The sequence below is a fragment of the Oncorhynchus gorbuscha genome, linkage group LG22 (assembly GCF_021184085.1).
Source record: "Oncorhynchus gorbuscha isolate QuinsamMale2020 ecotype Even-year linkage group LG22, OgorEven_v1.0, whole genome shotgun sequence".
In the NCBI taxonomy this organism is placed as follows: Eukaryota; Metazoa; Chordata; class Actinopteri; order Salmoniformes; family Salmonidae; genus Oncorhynchus; species Oncorhynchus gorbuscha.
The window spans coordinates 37,523,314-37,543,992 of NC_060194.1; the positions used below are offsets into that span (position 1 = coordinate 37,523,314).

General features: G+C 44.1%; 2 protein-coding genes across 2 annotated transcripts; one reads left to right on the plus strand and one right to left on the minus strand.

Annotated features, from left to right (window-relative positions):
* Positions 1-3,073: 3,073 nt before the first annotated feature.
* On the minus strand, positions 3,074-4,414 carry LOC124009299 (zinc finger BED domain-containing protein 4-like). The gene is made up of 2 exons (XM_046320957.1): positions 3,747-4,414; positions 3,074-3,614 (listed from the first exon to the last, which is right to left on the minus strand). Exons 1-2 carry the CDS (start codon positions 3,971-3,973, stop codon positions 3,188-3,190), a joined length of 654 nt encoding a protein of 217 aa, XP_046176913.1. The 5' UTR covers positions 3,974-4,414; the 3' UTR covers positions 3,074-3,187.
* A 1,219-nt stretch (positions 4,415-5,633) lies between these two features.
* Positions 5,634-13,749, plus strand: LOC124009768 (fizzy-related protein homolog). Its single transcript, XM_046321919.1, has 13 exons — positions 5,634-5,796; positions 7,161-7,231; positions 8,280-8,408; positions 8,785-8,848; positions 8,959-9,089; positions 9,242-9,324; positions 9,470-9,653; positions 9,794-9,859; positions 10,037-10,139; positions 10,342-10,526; positions 11,337-11,570; positions 11,698-11,895; positions 12,069-13,749. Exons 2-13 carry the CDS (start codon positions 7,163-7,165, stop codon positions 12,108-12,110), a joined length of 1,488 nt encoding a protein of 495 aa, XP_046177875.1. The 5' UTR covers positions 5,634-5,796; positions 7,161-7,162; the 3' UTR covers positions 12,111-13,749.
* Positions 13,750-20,679: the final 6,930 nt, after the last annotated feature.

Sequence of the window (20,679 nt, forward strand, 5' to 3'; positions counted from 1 at the left end):
TCAAGGCACTACATGTAGCACCCGAACCGGTCCAGCGTAGATGGACCGACAAAGTAGTACAGGATTTTGATGGAGAGACTTGAGTAGTTGCGCTCACCTGTAGCCCTCCGCTTACAGATGAGCTCTGGCTTTTACTGGACATGAATTAACAAAATGTCCAGCAACTCCGCAATAGAGGCACAGGCGGTTGGTGATCCTCCGTTCCCTCTCCTTAGTCGAGATGCGAATCCCTCCCAGCTGCATGGGCTCAGTCTCAAAGCCAGAGGAGGGAGATGGTTGCGATGCGGAGCAGGGAAACACCGTTGATGCGAGCTCTCTTCCACGAGCCCGGTGACGAAGATCTACCCGTCGTTCTATGCGGATGGCGAGAGCAATCAAAGAGTCCACATCTGAAGGAACCTCCCGGGAGAGAATCTCATCCTTAACCACTGCGTGGAGTCCCTCCAGAAAACGAGCGAGCAGCGCCGGCTCGTTCCACTCACTAGAGGCAGCAAGAGTGCGAAACTCAATAGAATAATCCGTTATGGACCGTTCACCTTGGCATAAGGAAGCCAGGGCCCTAGAAGCCTCCCCACCAAAAACTGAACGGTCAAAAACCTGAATCATCTCCTCTTTAAAGTTCTGGAACTTGTTAGAGCAATCAGCCCTTGCCTCCCAGATAGCTGTGCCCCATTCTCGAGCCCGGCCAGTAAGGAGTGAAATGACGTAAGCAACCCGAGCTCTCTCTCTAGAGTATGTGTTGGGTTGGAGAGAGAACACAATCTCACACTGCGTGAGAAAGGAGCGGCACTCAGTGGGCTGCCCGGAGTAGCAAGGTGGGTTATTAACCCTAGGTTCTGGAGGCTCGGCAGGCCAGGAAGTAACAGGTGGCACGAGACGTAGACTCTGGAACTGTCCAGAGAGGTCGGAAACCTGAGCGGCCAGGTTCTCCACGGCATGGCGAGCAGCAGACAATTCCTGCTCGTGTCTGCCGAGCATGGCTCCTTGGATCTCGACGGCAGTGTAACGAGCGTCTGAAGTCGCTGGGTCCATTCCTTGGTCGGTTCCTTCTGTCATGCAGGTGAAAGAGGACCCAAAAGCGACTTGGCGAAAACAGAGTCTTTAATCCAGTAAAGTGAATACAAACAAAAAAACACAACTTTCACTCGAAATGACGAGGACAAACTGGAGACTCGATCTTGAACAGCAGGTGAACAGCAGGTTGCCTCGGGAAGGCACTCGAACCAGACAGACTCAGACACCTGCTCACCACGCAGCATCTGAGGAAAACACGACACGACAGGGCGATACACAATCACAGCACGGTGAATTCTAAACAAGGAACCGACAGGACAGGAACGGAACACAAAGGAAGAAATAGGGACTCTAATCAGGGGAAAGGATCGGGAACAGGTGTGGGAAGACTAAATGATTGATTAGGGGAATAGGAACAGCTGGGAGCAGGAACGGAACGATAGAGAGAAGAGAGAGCGAGAGAGTGAGAGAGGGAGGGGGAGAGAGAGGGATAGAAAGAGGGAAAGAACCTAATAAGACCAGCAGAGGGAAACGAATAGAATGGGGAGCACAGGGACAAGACATGATAATAAATGACAAACATGACAGCGAGAACCAAATCGGCATATTCAGAGGGGATGCGCACGGTGGAGACCTGGTCTGGACTTTCCATCGTAGTCGCACTGACGGAAACCCCTAAACACCTCCCCGAGCACTCTCGTGACTATCCCGTGAGAGCCCTCTGTTGCCACAAAATAGTGGGGTCATGACAGGCCAACCAGGGTATACACAGCACCACGGGAAAGGCAGGAGAATCAATAAGGGAAGATAAAAAAATTATCCTTGTGATCCTCCCACGTAACCATGCCCAGTGGAGCGGTGGTCTCCCTAATTAGCCCCGACCCCAATGGTCAACTATCTAGGGTGTGAACTGGGAAGGGCATATCCACTGGAACAATAGGGATCCCTAAACTATGGGCAAGTGATCTGTCAATAAAGTTCCCAGCTGCGCCTGAATCTATGAGCGCCTTATGCTGGGAATGCGGGGAAAACGCAGGACAATTAATATACACAAACATATGTGCAACAGAGGGCTCTGGGTGAGCCTGGTGCCGACTCACCTGGGGTGACACAAAAGTGCCCTGCCTGCTGCCTCGACTCCCAGAGGAACCTCTCCAGCACTGACCGGCAGTGTGCCCTCTGCAGCCACAGATGGTGAATTCACATAAAAGTGTGTTCCAATGCTGTGTATATCTGTGTATGCTTCAATTGCTGCTGTATCGGCTTCAGATGCTTCGAGAGAAAGTTATACTCCTGCCCATATGAAGCTATCTTACTGGCATTGTCAAGTGTGGACTGTCTGTCTCGGTGTTGGTAGACTCGGTTAAGTGAGGACCAGTAGCCTACAGGACCGCTGAGCTCTGTGATCACTCCAAGCTAGGGAATAGTAATGCTGGATCAACAGGCTGGTATGGCAGTGAAGCGGGGACTGGCACAACACCACGAGTCAACAAGTGCCAACAACAGGTACAACAAGCTAACTAGCTACGGTAGCATTGTGTGGCTAACTTAGCTAGCTAGCTATGAACTAACTTCTGAGGTAACTGACGTCTCTATGTGGCCGTGTATGGAAATTGTCTTTCTGGGCCGGGCAAAAGTTAAATTGTAGTACCAAAGCAAAACTGTAGGAGCAGTCAACCAAACATTAGGGTGTTTTTGTTTGACCCACTCAAACATGACCAAAGACATGACTGAAACAGAAACTAGTGATGGGCATTCCAGCTCTGTGAGCCGGCTCGTTTGGCTCAGCTCACCAAAAAGAGACAGCTCTTTTGACTCCCAAACGGCTCTTTCAAAAAATGTATGTTTTGTATTTTTTCAAATCAAACAGTTTGCGATAGTTTCACTATGATTGGTGTTAAAACAATTCTAATTAAATTGTTAAATGAAATCATTCTCTACCTTAACCACAAAGTATTTAAAAATGCATTGGTTTGTTATGAAAAGGAATGCTATTAAACATTTGCATTTAAAGTATAACTTTTTAATGTATTTAAACAAAGTACATATAAATCTAACCATTCAAAACTAATACAATCAAAGCAGCGTAATAGAATATTGCACCATATCAAAGAAAAATAAATAACCATTTGCAAAACTGCAACATCCCAAAAATGGAAATAAATGACCTCCATTATGGCATCTGCTGAAGGATTCCTTTGTGCTGCATCCCCAGTTGCTCTCTCGTCAAACAGCAGATGTTTGTGGCACTACTGCTGGTTTTCTGCTCCCTCTTCATCCTGTTGCCCTGTTGCCCTGGTGCCTGAGCCAGCTGACTGCTGGGGCTGTCCCTCCCTGCTGCTGAGGTTATTCTTTGAAGAGCCTCATCAATCACTCTGGCATCACTGAAGGCTAACTTCTTAAACCTGGGGTCAAGTGCAGCGGTTTCTGATAGCATGTGATCATATTCCATTCTGTGGAACTTTCTGTCCATTGATGAACATAGGGTGTCCATCAACTCTGTCGCATGTCCTGTGGTTACATTTGCTTCTCTCTGACGGCTGGCTGTGATTTGCTGCAGACCCTTACACGGGAGTTTCACTTTTGAGGCTGTCACACAGCTGAAAAGAGAGAACAGTAACTTATTAGTTCAGGTTCATGTTTTGTCTACTGATTCTACATTCTCATCTACTGCTCATATACATATAAAATACTGGATTAAATAATGATGTAGTAATAACTGCTTACTCTACCTCTCTCCACTGATCTCCACAGTAACCTGCTCAAAGGGTTCCAGGACTCTGCACACCTCCTCCACCACCTCCCATTCCTCTTGGGTCAGAGCATCAACAGGTGCATTAACAATGACCAGGGTAGAGATGATGGCATCCTTTGACTCAAGAAACCGCTTCAACATATAACATGTTGAATTCCACCTTGTAGTGCAGTCTTGTTTAGGCCTCAGCTCAGGCATCCCCATCTGGCGTTGTGTAGACTTGAGTTTTTCAGCACCTACTGTGCTCCTTCAGAGAATCTCTTACAATCAGGTTGATTGTGTGGGCAAGACATGGATGATGGGTCCATTTTAAGATTTTCATGGCTTTGCTTATGTTACAGTGTTAAGGCAAACTGCAGTAGCTTTTTGGACTCTTTCCAGCACTGATGCCTGTGTGCTCCCATACAGTTGTGGAATAAGTGATTTTGAAAGGGTTTTCCTGCTTTGAATTGTGTACATTGGATTTAGACTATTGCTATAATTTCTAAAACCTCTGTCCTCCACGATCGAAAATGGCTGGAAATCGGTGGCAATCATTTTAGCCAATGCAATATCAATTTGGCCTTGTTTTGCTACAGACATAGACTTTGGTGCTGTGGGTCGCGGAGTAGGCCTACTTGACTGAGTGGTACTGGCTCCACCACTATCACTAGCAGGCCCGCTAGTTTCTCGAAGCCGCATAAACCGGTGTAGCTTGTGCGTAGAACCGGCTTTAATATGAGATTTTGTTTTGGCAAATTCTACACTGTGCTCTAACATTGTCTTGTTTATTAAAATGCATCGAAATGCTACTGTGCTTTAGACTCATTTTCCAGCTGTTGTTTTCACAGCTGTCCTACCGTTCTCTCTTCGTCTGCTACGTGTGTGATGGTGAGCGAGTTGGCTCCGCCCTCCCTCGCGCATCTTTGGTTCATTGGTTAACACAGCGTGTCTGATTGAGAGGAACAGCAGGTGCGGCTTAGTCTGAGCAGACGGTCAGAACGAATGTGTCTGCGCTTGGCAATTTAGGACTATATTATTTTATTTTTTTCGTTCTTTGAATGAGTTAGTTATATTCATTTAAATATTTTGATTATTTATATGTTATTTTTTTAAATATAAATATATTTGGCTCTTCTGATATGTGAGCCGGCTCCCAACGTTCACCGATAAGAGCCGACTCGTTCGCAAACGACCTATCATTAACATAATCTAATTTACCTGGGATATATACAAATTAGTGTGATATTTGAGGCTCTCTCTCAATTGATTGTATATTGAACACACATATGATTTCAGTTCATGAGTGTGTGATATGGGGGTTGGAGACATGTTTATTTCGACATTATAAAGAAAACATTTTATGTTGCAGATTACAGTCGGTTGCTTTAGCCTTACTAGTCAAACGAGCCCATTATTAGCTTTCAATGAAATGTCTCAACTGTAACAAAAAGACTATCCCATTATGATGCTTCTTCTTTCATCTTAGTTTCACTTCAAAGTAATTGCATTTTTTATGATTGGGTTATCAATGGTAAATATCTTTAGCACAGTAATGTCCTCTTAAAGATGTTTCATCAAAGATGGTTTAGAAACTATGGTCACTGGTTTCACCTCCCTGCCGGCCCCTATGCCTGGTAGTCCTTCGTTACCATAAACACAATGTAAAAAAAAAAAAACTTTTTCTACCATTTCTCTTCATAAAATCTGATTGTACACCTAACCTTAACCATACTGCTAACGTCATGCTTAACCCTAACCTTAAATTATGACCGAAAAGCTTAGTGTTGACTTTGTGGCTGTGCTAACTAGTGGAAACCCTCTGTTCCCTTGGCGACGTAAAATGTGTGATTCAAAAACAGTGACGTCACCGCGCCATTCCCATGTTGCTTTGCGAATCCCAGTCGAGCGTTTGTTCGATTTGTTGGTCTAAACATTTGTCTCTGTCTGGGCTGGAGAATAAATAAAATTTATTTATTTTACAAAAAATCTAGCCAAACAAACCGTCTCAAACTTGGTGCATAACTGAGAGTCTTTGACGCTGCACGGTAGGTCAATCTGAAAAATAATTGTGTGAGAAACAAGTTCGAACGTTTGGAGATAAACAATCACAATAGCTAACGTTAGCTAGATAGTGCTAACTTGTAGCCTATTCAGCGTGTTAATGGTAGTCTAGCTACTATCAGTGGCCTTATCTAATGGTGTTTAAAAGTGGCGCCCATGTTGGCTCTCTTGTCTTGAACTACGTTAGCTAGCTATTAATGCCTAACTAGCTAACGTTGGCTTTGTAGCTAGCTAGTGCAACGAGCACTCAGGTTTTGTCGACTAATTAGCTAACGTTAGCTGTCTACAACATCGATTAGTATTTGTTGAGCAGACTGGTAAGAACTTTAATACGAAATTCCAAGAAATCCGCATATTTCCACTCCCATCGAGATACATGAAAGTGACAAGCGTGATGTTAGTTATGGGATGGAAGTGATGCTCACCCGTTCTGAGGCCTTCTGTCAATGGGCTAAGTTTACAGGTCACGACATCAATAAGCAATGCCAACAGGTTTCTGATGATACTATATACACAACAAGCACGACAGAAGATAAATCGAGATTAGTGAACCAGCTGGTCAAGTCTCCACACAAAACGACCCCAATAGTTGGGTACAATTTCCAGAAGTAAAAGCAGTGCCATGAATCTGAGGTGTTGAGTTTATATACACCACACAGTATAATATAGTAGTGGTTCCCAACCTTTTTGGGTTACTGTACCACCAAGTAAAATTTGCTCTGCCAGGAGTACTGCTGAAGTCAAGTCAATTTTACCAGTAGGCCAAGTACCCCTGGTTGGGAGACACTGTCATGGAGGCGGCAGGTAGCCTTGTGGTTAGAGCGTTGGGCCAGTAACCAAAAGGTTGCTGGGTCGAATCCCTGAGTTGGCAAAGTAAAAATGTGTCGTTCTGCCCCTGAACAAGGCAGTTAACAAGGCCGTCATTGTAAATAAGAATTTGTTCTTAACTGACTTACTTAGTTAAATAAAAAAGTATACTTTTTTGAGGATCTGTGTAGATGACAATGTTTGAAGTTATATCCATGATGTATCTTTTCTGGGGTGAATTTATAGAGTGAAATGGAACAAAATGAGGAGGGACTTACCTGCATTTGTCCAATTGAAGCTCAAATTTTTGTTGCTGTTGCTACAGTGTCCAAATAATGAGTTGGTCTACTACGTCCCTGTTGTAGGGCGGCAGGTAGCCTAGCAGTTAAGAGCATTGTGCTGGTAACCAGAAGGTTGCTGGTTCAAATCTGCGAGCCGACTAGGTGAAAAATCTGTAGATGTGCCCTTGAGCAAGGTACTTAGCCGTAGTTGCTCTGGATAAGAGTTCGTTAAATGACAATGTAAATGTGCTCCTTTACAGACATGGACCAGGACTATGAGTGTCGGCTGCTCAGGCAGATCAACATCCAGAACGAGAATGCCAGCCCTTTAGTAAGTGTATAGACTCAATAAAAGTTGTGTATTATTCTGGATTGACTTGTGTTGCACAATATCATTCTGTATTGAGGTGGCATATGATGTTACAGATGCCAACATCTAGATGTATTTGTCTGAATTGGTTGGCACACTCAGCTGACAGCATAATGTTCAGGGATTTCAAGAGTAAGTTCTAGTTCAGTTGATGGGGCGTAGCATATGTTGACCAGTTCAGTGGGGCGTAGCATATGGTCAACATGCAGACAAAACATCAGGGGATCTGACATATGGTCAACATATGCTACGCCCCATCAACTGAACTAGAACTTACTCTTGAAATCCCTGAACATTATGCTGTCAGCTGAGTGTGCCAACCAATTCAGACAAATACATCTAGATGTTGGCATCTGTAAGAGATACAAATCCCCTGAAATTATGTCAGGTGTACCAGTAGGCTGTACTAGAGAACCAGTTTGTGTATTATTTTCTTGCTAAACTATATCAGACATACATTTAGCCTAAGCAGAACACACTGTCAGTGTTTGAAGTTGACAGCTACTGAAACAAAGACTAAGATTTTTTCAGATTAGCTTGACAATAGTCTGATACTGGCTCACCCCTTACATGTTTAATAACAAAACTGCTTTGTGAAGACTGAAGAGGATGTCTGATGTGTGACACGAGAGCTTTGCTGTCCAACAGTGTGTGAAGTCTAAAAGTTATGGTTTTATTCATTTAGTCGCTCTGTCAGATCCCCTGATGTTTTGTCTGCATTAAAACCACCTCCTCCTTGACCCCTCCTGTTTACTTTACGTCGAGTTTCACCCCTCCTCTCTCCATAGGCTACATCTTAGAGCATTCCTTTTAACTGTATCTCTATTGAACACCTCATCCGTGAATCACGAAACCCCCTTGGTTAATTGTTTATCTCGCCTGGTCTCTGCAGATCTCATGAGCTATTAATGTGCAATGGTTGTCCTTTTCTCATCTTTCGTGGTTCAATTGTCCTCTCTGTGAACGAGTCCCTCTCTGACCCTGTATCCCCTTCTCTCTCCCCATGAAGAAGGCCATAGATACAGTACGAGCCCTGACACCCACCAACTCCCCCCTGTCGTCACCAAGCAAACATGGCGACCGCTTCATCCCCTCCCGCGCCGGCGCCAACTGGAGCGTCAACTTCCACCGCATCAACGTGAGTCCCCCCACAATGAACTTTGGGATTTTTTTTGTGCCCCGAGTTTTATCTGTGTTGATCGTGTCAGTTGCTGGGTTTCTGTTTTCTGTCACCCTAATGAAGGGTGTTGTAGCCGCAACATGTCGGTGCATTTAACATTTTTTGCTATGCATTAAACAATAAAGGCTTTTAAAATTGTTCCACTACATGAGTGCCTTGATTACTTCCGGAAGTTTGGTTACAAAGGCTTCTCCGGTATTGTTTACTATCCAGCATCAAATCATCTACTGTATTTCACCCCATGATCAAAGCACACCTCATGGATTAACTATAAACCAATGAAGCGCTCCTCTAATGTCTCTACATATTAGTCACTGTTAATGTTGTTGTGTAGGAGAATGAGAAGTCTCACAATCAGAACAGGAAGACAAAGGATGGCACTACAGACACTAGCAAAGGTGAGCCTCTTGACTCAGTTGAATTTATTGTGTTTCTGTAGTGTGCATTGAATCTGTTTTATTCATTCATTCCCATTAAAATGGAGATTAACATACCCCTTCCCTCCTAGCGGACGGTCTGGCGTACTCTGCCCTACTGAAGAATGAGCTGCTGGGGGCAGGCATAGAGAAGGTCCAGGATCCCCAGTCAGAGGACCGTCGCCTCCAGCCCTCCACCCCCGCCAAGAGGAGCCTCTTCAGTGTACTTAACATAGGCCCTTATACATTCTGTTGGAATAGCATCTTTTTCAAAGCTACCAGGGCTAGTGTATTGTGTGTGCTGCAGTTTTAATTTGTTAGTCGTACAACATGTTTACCTTTGACACTAAATATGCCAGTTGTTTGTGTTGACAGTATTCTGTCAGTGCCAAACGATCTCTACCTGAGGATGGCAACACAGTGTCTCCATACTCCTTGTCTCCTGTTAGCAGCAACAGGTATTCACCACTTTCACCTATGCATTGGTTTTATATTATATGGCTAACAGTGGTATTCTAGTTCTCCTCTCCCTCTCATTTCATTATAATGAGTATTTTCTGTGTCACATTGAATGAGTCATCCGTCTTGTCTCCCTCCTTGTAGTCAGAAGCTGTTACGGTCGCCTAGGAAACCCACGCGTAAGATCTCGAAGATCCCCTTCAAGGTGCTTGATGCTCCAGAGCTGCAGGATGACTTCTATCTCAACCTGGTGGACTGGTCCTCCCTCAACGTCCTCAGTGTCGGCCTGGGAACCTGCGTCTACCTCTGGAGCGCCTGCACTAGCCAGGTGTGTGTGTGAATGTTTGTGTTATCACACTGAAATCAGTGACACTGTCTCCATTTATCGCAAATGCCTCTCTCGTAAACTCTTTCATATGATGTGAGTTGGAAATTGACAATCTATGGATTGTGTCTTTTGGTCTTCAGGTGACGCGTCTGTGTGACTTGTCAGTGGAAGGGGACTCTGTCACGTCAGTGGGCTGGTCAGAGAGGGTGAGTCTGTCTGCTTTAACTCCTATGTGTTGTCATGTACACCCCTTATTTACAGTTTACCCTATACCTCCAGGGCTCTGTAGTCCTGGCTCTATACGCTTCAGGGGGTGTGATGGATTTGCCCTGATGCCATGTGTGTCTGGTTATTGTACTCTTTTGTGTGTGTGGTTTCTCAAGGGGAACTTAGTAGCGGTGGGGACTCATAAGGGCTATGTACAGATCTGGGACGCGGCAGCAGGGAAGAAACTGTCAGTACTGGAGGGACACACAGCCAGAGTGGGTGAGTAGGAGGAGGCTGGCTGTCCTACAGAGGGAAGATGAGAGCTTCTCCTCGGTAGTGCTGCAACAATGGAATATAATATCTAGTAATTCTATTGCTATGGCTTCATCATGAAATATTCATCCTTAAGTCAAAAGAAAACTATGAAAACTGAGTGCATTTCAGCTGTTTTCTATATTTTTTGCTAAATCTTTCTCTCTAGGTGCGTTGGCGTGGAATGCCGACCAGTTGTCATCTGGCAGTCGTGACAGGGTTATCCTGCAGAGGGACATCCGAGCCCCGCCCCTCCAGTCAGAACGACGTCTCCAGGGACACCGACAGGAAGTTTGCGGCCTCAAGTGGAGCACCGACCACCAGCTACTGGCCTCAGGGGGAAATGACAACAAGGTACACACAGCACCGACCACCAGCTACTGGCCTCAGGGGAAATTACAAGGTACACACAGCACAGACCACCAGCTACTGGCCTCAGGGGAAATTACAAGGTACACACAGCACAGACCACCAGCTTCTGGCCTCAGGGGGAAATGACAACAAGGTACACACAGCACCGACCACCAGCTACTGGCCTCAGGGGAAATTACAAGGTACACACAGTACAGAACACCAGCTACTGGCCTCAGGGGAAATTACAAGGTACACACAGCACCGACCACCAGCTACTGGCCTCAGGGGAAATTACAAGGTACACACAGCACAGACCACCAGCTTCTGGCCTCAGGGGGAAATGACAACAAGGTACACACAGCACCGACCACCAGCTTCTGGCCTCAGGGGGAAATGACATCAAGGTACACACAGCACAGACCACCAGCTTCTGGCCTCAGGGGGAAATTACAAGGTACACACAGCACAGACCACCAGCTACTGGCCTTGGGGGGGAAATGACAACAAGGTACACACAGCACAGACCACCAGCTTCTGGCCTCAGGGGGAAATTACAAGGTACACACAGCACAGACCACCAGCTACTGGCCTTGGGGGGGGAAATGACAACAAGGTACACACAGCACAGACCACCAGCTTCTGGCCTCAGGGGGAAATGACTTCAAGGTACACACAGCACAGACCACCAGCTACTGGCCTCAGGGGGATTACAGGACAAACACAAACCTCTTGAATAACTATTGTACACTCCTGCTAAAACCTTATCCTATGGCATTAACTTCCCAGAAAAATAACAATCCCTCCCCATAGCTGCTGGTGTGGAACCACTCCAGCGTTCTCCCGGTGCAGCAGTACACGGAGCACCTGGCAGCAGTGAAGGCCATCGCCTGGTCCCCTCATCAGCATGGCCTGCTGGCGTCTGGAGGGGGCACGGCCGACCGCTGCATCCGCTTCTGGAACACCCTGACAGGCCAGCCCCTGCAGTGCACCGACACGGGCTCCCAGGTCTGCAACCTGGCCTGGTCCAAGCACACCAATGAACTGGTACGTAGGTAGGGGCGGCTTTTTAGGGTCATTCTGTGGGAAACAAAAATTTGTATGAAATGTGATATTTTCCATATATTTGGCACAAAGACAGGCCCTTTTTAAAGGAAATCATTTTTACCTCCAGGTAAGCACACACGGCTACTCCCAGAACCAGATCTTAGTGTGGAAGTACCCCTCCCTCACACAGGTGGCCAAACTCACAGGCCACTCCTACAGAGTGCTTTACCTGGCCATGTCCCCAGACGGAGAGGCCATCGTCACAGGAGCTGGAGACGAGACTCTGCGCTTCTGGAACGTCTTCAGCAAGATGAGGTCCACCAAGGTAGCCAGGCACCTCATATTGATTGGCGAACATAGATCTTTGTGCTGGGTTTGCCCCATATGAAGTCTACCATTTTGTTACCAATAACAACCCAATAAGCAAAACCACTGTCTCAGCTGATATAGAGGATTCTTGTGTTTTAGAGATCTGACCCCTGCTCTCTTCCTCTGCAGGAGTCTGTGTCTGTTTTAAACCTGTTCACCAGGATCCGGTAGCCAGAGGGGCGCAGCTGTCCGGCAGGGGGAACAAGCGGGGTGGGGGAACAAGCGGGGTGGGGGAACAAGCGGGGTGGGGGAACAAGCCCATAGGAAATAATGTACTGCACACAACAAGTCCGACCCCTTATCTCTTCCTAGGCCTCTGGTAGGCTAGGGTCCTTTCACATACCCAAGGCCAGGTCGTCAAGCCGATAGAGGAGTCTTCTTCCACTGCCTCACCGCCCATCATAGCCAGTGTGACATCACAAGGTCACACCACCATACCCATATTGGTGCTTTCCCCAGAAGAGGAAGAAGAGGACTCTGGAACTTTCCCCCAAGTGATTCTGTTTTTTGACAGACACTGTGCATACCTGCCAAATACGAAGTTTGTCCTTTTATTGAATGTTTATTTATTGTTTTTCTTTTTTTTAACATCGTTATCACGTGTCGTCTGCTTCTGCAGCCTATGTTTGGTTTTTGTTTTCTGTGTGTTAATGTTTTCTGTGTCAGACTTTATGAAGAGCCTGATGCTTTTGTGTTTGTGCCTGCCTTAAAGGGATAGTTCACGTCTAAAATCAAACTCATGTTTTCACCATTGAAGGTATGGAAATGTATGACATGCTTTGACTTCAGGGTGAGCTGTCCTGTACCTGCTTGTAAACTAGTGATGGTTAACCCTAGGGCTTGAGAGGTGGGAGCTCACAGGTTTTTTGCATGTTGTAGACCATTGTAATTTATTCACCCTGTAAAAACACGTTTTTAAGTTCATTTGAAGTGTGATGATGCGTGATAATAATAATGGTGGAAATCTTGTTTTTTTTAATTAGAAAAAAAATCTGCAATTGTAATTTGAGCAGTGGCCGCAAACAAACTACATATACTCACTTACAGTTATCTGTAAATCGTATTGTTTTGGCAGTTGTCTTTTTTCATTTTTAACCAGTTTCTATCTTAACCTACATTTACCTAGACACATTTCACATTATTGCTGTCTTGAGTTACAATTTCACTCAGTCTGATAATGGGCTAGTAGCATTCAAAACAGATGTAAATAACGAGGCATAACCTTTGCATTGAGACTTACCGTATACAAGAAAGAAAAAACTGATATCAAAAGTACCATTTTTAATCTTAATCAGGGTAACTTTTTATTCCTGGGTGTAGCAGGAACGGAAAGTCACTGTAAAGAAGAAAGGAACGCTGTTGATGGCCTCTTAAAGGCATTACTAGTGCATTGTGCTGTGTGTGTCTGGTAAAAAAAAAGTGAAAATATATATATTTAGTCCATGGCACTTATCTTTTTCCTCAGCTTATGTTTTGCTCTTGACTCTAAGCAGATTTGAAAATATCTCATTTTGTTTTAATTCATTTTAAAAGAAATGTTTAGGCTGATTTTCTAGTGATTATTTTTCATTTTCTCAGTTTGGATGTGGTGTTGGAGTGACCTGGTGTGCCATCTTTGAATGAGTGGTATTTATTTGAGCTGTGTAAAAGTGTCCAGTAGTACACCCATAGCTTGTTCTGAGAGTTGAATATTATCTGAGAAAGGTGGAACGCTGATCTGTTCAGTGTATATACTAGCTCCAGTCCTAAATAAGCATTTGTACTCCTTTTATGCCACTTAGAAACAAATAAAAACAAAGAATGCTGCCAACTTGAAATGACTAAAGAATGTTATGAAGATAAATATTTCTGTACTGAGAGAAACTGCATTTTTATTATAAGAGAAAAAAAAGTGATTGTATATAAGGTTTTCGAGTATATTTGTATGATCAACTGTCTATGAATGGGAATGTGGAGCATGTGTAATCGTTTGTATCAACTGTGTATGAATGGGAATGTGGAGCATGTGTAATCGTTTGTATCAACTGTGTATGAATGGGAATGTGGAGCATGTGTAATCGTTTGTATCAACTGTGTGAATGGGAATGTGGAGCATGTGTAATCGTTTGTATCAACTGTGTGAATGGGAATGTGGAGCATGTGTAATTGTTTGTATGATCAACTGTCTATGAATGGGAATGTGGAGCATGTGTAATCGTTTGTATCAACTGTGTCTGAATGGGAATGTGGAGCATGTGTAATCATTTGTATCAACTGTGTGAATGGGAATGTGGAGCATGTGTAATCGTTTGTATCAACTGTGTCTGAATGGGAATGTGGAGCATGTGTAATCGTTTGTATCAACTGTGTGAATGGGAATGTGGAGCATGTGTAATCGTTTGTATCAACTGTGTGAATGGGAATGTGGAGCATGTGTAATCGTTTGTATCAACTGTGTCTGAATGGGAATGTGGAGCATGTGTAATCATTTGTATCAACTGTGTGAATGGGAATGTGGAGCATGTGTAATCGTTTGTATCAACTGTGTCTGAATGGGAATGTGGAGCATGTGTAATCATTTGTATCAACTGTGTGAATGGGAATGTGGAGCATGTGTAATCGTTTGTATCAACTGTGTCTGAATGGGAATGTGGAGCATGTGTAATCATTTGTATCAACTGTGTGAATGGGAATGTGGAGCATGTGTAATCGTTTGTATCAACTGTGTGAATGGGAATGTGGAGCATGTGTAATCGTTTGTATCAACTGTGTGAATGGGAATGTGGAGCATGTGTAATCGTTTGTATGATCAACTGTCTATGAATGGGAATGTGGAGCATGTGTAATTGTTTGTATGATCAACTGTCTATGAATGGGAATGTGGAGCATGTGTAATCGTTTGTATTAACTGTGAATGGGAATGTGGAGCATGTGTAATTGTTTGTGTGATCAACTGTGTCTGAATGGGAATGTGGAGCATGTGTAATTGTTTGTATCAACTGTGAATGGGAATGTGGAGCATGTGTAATTGTTTGTGTGATCAACTGTGTCTGAATGGGAATGTGGAGCATGTGTAATTGTTTGTGTGATCAACTGTCTGAATGGGAATGTGGAGCATGTGTAATTGTTTGTATGATCAACTGTCTATGAATGGGAATGTGAAGCATGTGTAATCGGCAGAACGTGTGGAATAATCCCTCAAGACATACATCCCTATTGCTAAAGAGCTTTGATTGCTGTGTGTGATGAAGAATATCGTACTATGAACTGAAGCCCTCTGTTAGATGGCTCTTGTAGCTGTCCCAATGCAAAGGAATGACCAGAGGACGTTGTCTCCTACAGCAGCAGCCTCATCCACACCCCTGTTCCATTTCCGCACCAAGATCAGGCTGTAGTTCGTGCAGGTTTTTGCTGCTATTTGATTCAAAATAATTATTTGAATGTACAGCCTCGTCTTATAGACTAGTAAATGTAAATCTAGGACATTAGTAGACCTAAGACAGAAGGTCACTTAGGTAAAAAATGAAAGTAGGGTGGTCGTATAATGCGAATGTCTAGCAACCCAAAAGTTGTGTGTTTGAATCTCATGGACAATTTTAGCTAATTAGAAAATGTGCAACTACTTAGCATGATAGCTAGCTTTAACCTTTTATTTATTTAACTAGGCAAGTCAGTTTAGAACAAGTTCTTATTTTCAATGACAGCGTAGGAACAGTGGGTTAACTGCCTGTTCAGGGGCAGAACGAGAGATTTGTACATCAGGGATTTGAACTTGCAACCTTCCGGTTACTAGTCCAACGCTCTCACCACTAGGCTACCCCGACCGCTAGTTGAAGTGTTGTGGTTGCAGGTTCACCTGCATCATCAAAAGCCTATTATTTTAGGGTGTTGCTATAGGCCACCAAGTGCTAACAGTCAGTATCTACACTGAACAAAAATATAAACTCAACATGTAAAGTATTGGTCCCATGTTTCATGAGCTGAAATAAAACATCCCAGAAATGTTCCAAATCTCTCAAATTTTTGCACAAATGTATTTACATCCCTGTTAGCATTCTTCCATTGCCAAAATAATCCATCCACCTGACAGGTGTGGCATATCAAGAAGCTGATTAAACAGCATGATCATTACACATGTGCACCTTGTTCTGGGGACAATAAAAGGCCACTCTAAAATGTGCAGTTTTGTCGCAACACAATGCCACAGATGTCTCAAGTTTAAGGGAGCGTGCAATTTGCATAATGACTGCAGGAATGTCTACCAGAGCTGTTGCCAGAGAATGTAATGTTAATATCTCTACCATGAGCCGCCTCCAACCTCATTTTAGAGAATTTGGCAGTACATCCAACCGGCCTCAACACGGCAGGTCACGTGTATGGCATTGCGTTGGCGAGTGGCTTGCTGATGTCAACGTTGTGAACAGAATGCCCCATGGTGGCGGTGGGGTTATGGTATGGGGAGGCATAAGTTACAGACAACCAACAGAATTTAATTTAATCAATGGCAATTTGAATGCACAGAAATAGTATGACGAGATCCTGAGGCCCATTGTTGTGCCATTCATCTGCCGCCATCACCTCAAGTTTCAGCATTATAATGCACAAGGATCGGTACACAATTAATGGAATCTGAAAATCTCTCAGTTCTTCCATGGCATGCATACTCACCAGACATGTCACCATTAAGCATTTTTGGGATTCTCTGGATCGACGTGTACGACAGCGTGTCCAGCAACTTCGCACAGCCATTGAAAAGGAGTGGGACAATATTCCACAGGCCACAATCAACAGCCATGGTGTTTACAAACACTACAGGAACTATATCATCCATCTGTATTGATAAAAATGTTACTAATACTGTCAAACTTTGTTCTAACGCTGTATCTGTTGGATGTAGTGATGCGCTGCTATATCCAGGAAAGCCAAGGTTCCAAAAGCTGGGCCTAAAATAGTGAGATTATACAAAAGATTTTGCTGTGACTTATGTGGATGTTTAAAATATTTTTTGGTCTGGTGTGATTAATGAGAATCATCCAGAATCTACACTTGATGAGTTTATGAAATTTCTTCTTAAAATTATAAACATTGACCTGTAAAGAAACTGACTGTTAGAACTGTTAAGGCTCCATGCATTGACGAGGAATTGAAAACTGTATGGTTGAAACAGAAAGAACAAAAAACTGTATTATGAAGCCAAGATCAATGATATAAAAACACTTTGGAATATTTTTAATGAAATTATAGGCAGAAAGACAACTCCATCTTTCAGCAAATCAGATGTCTTATTCATCACAAAACCATTTGATGTTGCCAATTATTTTCATAATTACTTAATTGGCAAAGTGGGAAAATTTAGGCAAGAAATGCCAACAATGAACAGTGAGCAGTCCTATTCATGCATACAAAAACATATAATGAAAGAAAAGCAATGTAAGTTTTAATTTTGTAAAGTCAGTGTGGGAGAGGTGGAAAATGATTGTTATCGAACAATAATGACAAACCTTCTGGCACTGACAACTTAGATGGAAAGTTACTGAGGATGGAAGCTGACTCTGTAGCCAGTCCTATCTGTAATATATTTCATCTGAGCCTCGAGGAAGGTGTTTGTCCTCAGGCCTGGAGGGAGGCCAAAGTCATTCTGCTACCAAAGATTGGTAAAGCGACCTTCACTGATTCTAACAGCCAACCTATCACCTTGCTGCTAGCTCTTAGCAAACTGTAGGACAAAATGGTGTTTGACCAAATACAATGCTATTTCCTTGCAAAAACATTAACAGACTTTCAGCACTGACACAAATGACAGGTTGTTAAAGAGACAGTGACACGTTTTCACATTTCATTTTTTCATAATGTAAAATGCATATTCCGTATTATACAGTCTATGCTTGATATTTTATTCACCATAGGAATATTGTGGGAGCTGTTATTATTATTATACAGTTAGATTTCAGTGCAGCCTTGGATATTATTGACCATAACCTGTGTTGTGGTATTTTCAACCTCTGCTATATTGTGAATTCAGAGCTATCTATCTAATAGAACACAGAGGGTTGGTTGGTTTTCTTTAATGGAAGCTTCTCTAATGTTAACATGTCAAGTGTGGTGAACCGCAGGGCAGATGTCTTGGCCCTCTACTCTTCTATTTTTACCAGGAAGTCAGCAACCACATATAGTGAAATCACTACAACCCTAAACAAATAGTTGCGGTCAGTTCTAGAATGGGTGGCCATTAATATACTGGTCCTGAACATCTCTAAAACTAAAATTATATTTTGTACAAATCATTCCCCAAGTTCTAGACCTCAGCTGAATCTGGTAATGAATGGTGTGGCTGTTGAACAACTTGAGGAGGCTAAATTAGTTGATGTTACCTTAGATTGTAAACTGTCATAGTCAAAATATATTGATTCAATGGTACTAAAGATGGGGAGAGGTTTGTCTATTATAAAGATATGCTCTGCTTTTTTGACACCACACTCCACTCCACATTCTGCAGGCTCTAGTTTTTATCTTATCTTGATTATTGTCCAGTCATATGGTCAAGTGCTGCAAAGAAGGACCTGTTTAAGGTGCAGCTGGCTCAGAACAGAGCAGCATATTTTGCTTTTCATTGTAATCAGAGGGCAAATATCAGTACTATGCATGCCAGTGTCTCTTGGCTAAGAGTTGAGGAAATACTGACTGCATCACTTCTTCTTTTTATAAGAAACATTAATTTGTTGGAAACTCCAAATTGTTTGCATAGCCAACTTACACACAACACTGACACACACACACACACACACTTACCCCGCCAGACATGCTACTGGTGGTTTTTTCACAGTCCTCAGGTCCAGAACAAATTCAAGGAGACGTAAAGCACCATAGAGGGCCATGATCGCATGGAACTCCCTTCAATCTCATATAAGGCAAGTGAACAGCAAACCTGGATAAAAAAACTAAAAAGAAAGTAACACCTTCGGGCACAATGCCTCTCCCCATGTGACCTACCTTTTGTGTCTATGTATTGGCACACACACACACACACGTTTTAAAATGTATGTCAATTGTAAAGTCTTTTGTCTCTAATGTCTTTTTCGTTATGTGACGGATGCCAGTAAAACTAGCTGTTACCATTGATGCTGGCTACTGGGGATCTTAACAAAATAAAATCAAAGCTTAGCTAACGTTAGCCACCTAGCTAATGTTAGCCATAACAAATTGTAATATGTAACATATCATGTTTTGCAAATTCGAGAACATATAGTATGAAATGCAATTCGTAAAATATTGTACGCATCGTGATTTGCAACATATCATACAATATGGATGATGAACGTCCAGAAATAAATACATACCTAACAAAACAAAACATATGATACTACGTGGAGTGTCTGGGATGTACTTTTACTATGTTACGTCTACCCCAGAGTCCAGGTTGTGGAATATTCTGATTGGGTGTGTGTGCAATGACAAAAGCCTGCAAACACTGTGGCTGTCCAGAGCCCTTCAGAACTAGTTCGCTAGCTCCCACCCCTTCAGTGTTTACATTTACATTACATTTAAGTCATTTAGCAGACGCTCTTATCCAGAGCGACTTACAAATTGGTGCATTCACCTTATGACATCCAGTGGGACAGTCACTTAACAATAGTGCATCTAAAACTTAGGGGGGGTGGGGTGAGAGGGATTACTTAACCTATCCTAGGTATTCCTTAAAGAGGTGGGGTTTCAGGTGTCTCCGGAAGGTGGTGATTGACTCTGCTGTCCTGGCGTCGTGAGGGAGTTTGTTCCACCATTGGGGGGCCAGGGCAGCGAACAGTTTTGACTGGGCTGAGCGGGAGCTGTACTTCCTCAGTGGTAGGGAGGCGAGCAGGCCAGAGGTGGATGAACGCAGTGCCCTTGTTTGGGTGTAGGGCCTGATCAGAGCCTGGAGGTACTGAGGTGCCGTTCCCCTCACAGCTCCGTAGGCAAGCACCATGGTCTTGTAGCGGATGCGAGCTTCAACTGGAAGCCAGTGGAGAGAACGGAGGAGCGGGGTGACGTGAGAGAACTTGGGAAGGTTGAACACCAGACGGGCTGCGGCGTTCTGGATGAGTTGAAGGGGTTTAATGGCACAGGCAGGGAGCCCAGCCAACAGCGAGTTGCAGTAATCCAGACGGGAGATGACAAGTGCCTGGATTAGGACCTGCGCCGCTTCCTGTGTGAGGCAGGGTCGTACTCTGCGGATGTTGTAGAGCATGAACCTACAGGAACGGGCCACCGCCTTGATGTTAGTTGAGAACGACAGGGTGTTGTCCAGGATCACGCCAAGGTTCTTGGCGCTCTGGGAGGAGGACACAATGGAGTTGTCAACCGTGATGGCGAGATCATGGAACGGGCAGTCGTTCCCCGGGAGGAAGAGCAGCTCCGTCTTGCCGAGGTTCAGCTTGAGGTGGTGATCCGTCATCCACACTGATATGTCTGCCAGACATGCAGAGATGCGATTCGCCACCTGGTCATCAGAAGGGGGAAAGGAGAAGATTAATTGTGTGTCGTCTGCATAGCAATGATAAGAGAGACCATGTGAGGTTATGACAGAGCCAAGTGACTTGGTGTATAGCGAGAATGGGAGAGGGCCAAGAACAGAGCCCTGGGGGACACCAGTGGTGAGAGCGCGTGGTGAGGAGACAGATTCTCGCCACGCCACCTGGTAGGAGCGACCTGTCAGGTAGGACGCAATCCAAGCGTGGGCCGCGCCGGAGATGCCCAACTCGGAGAGGGTGGAGAGGAGGATCTGATG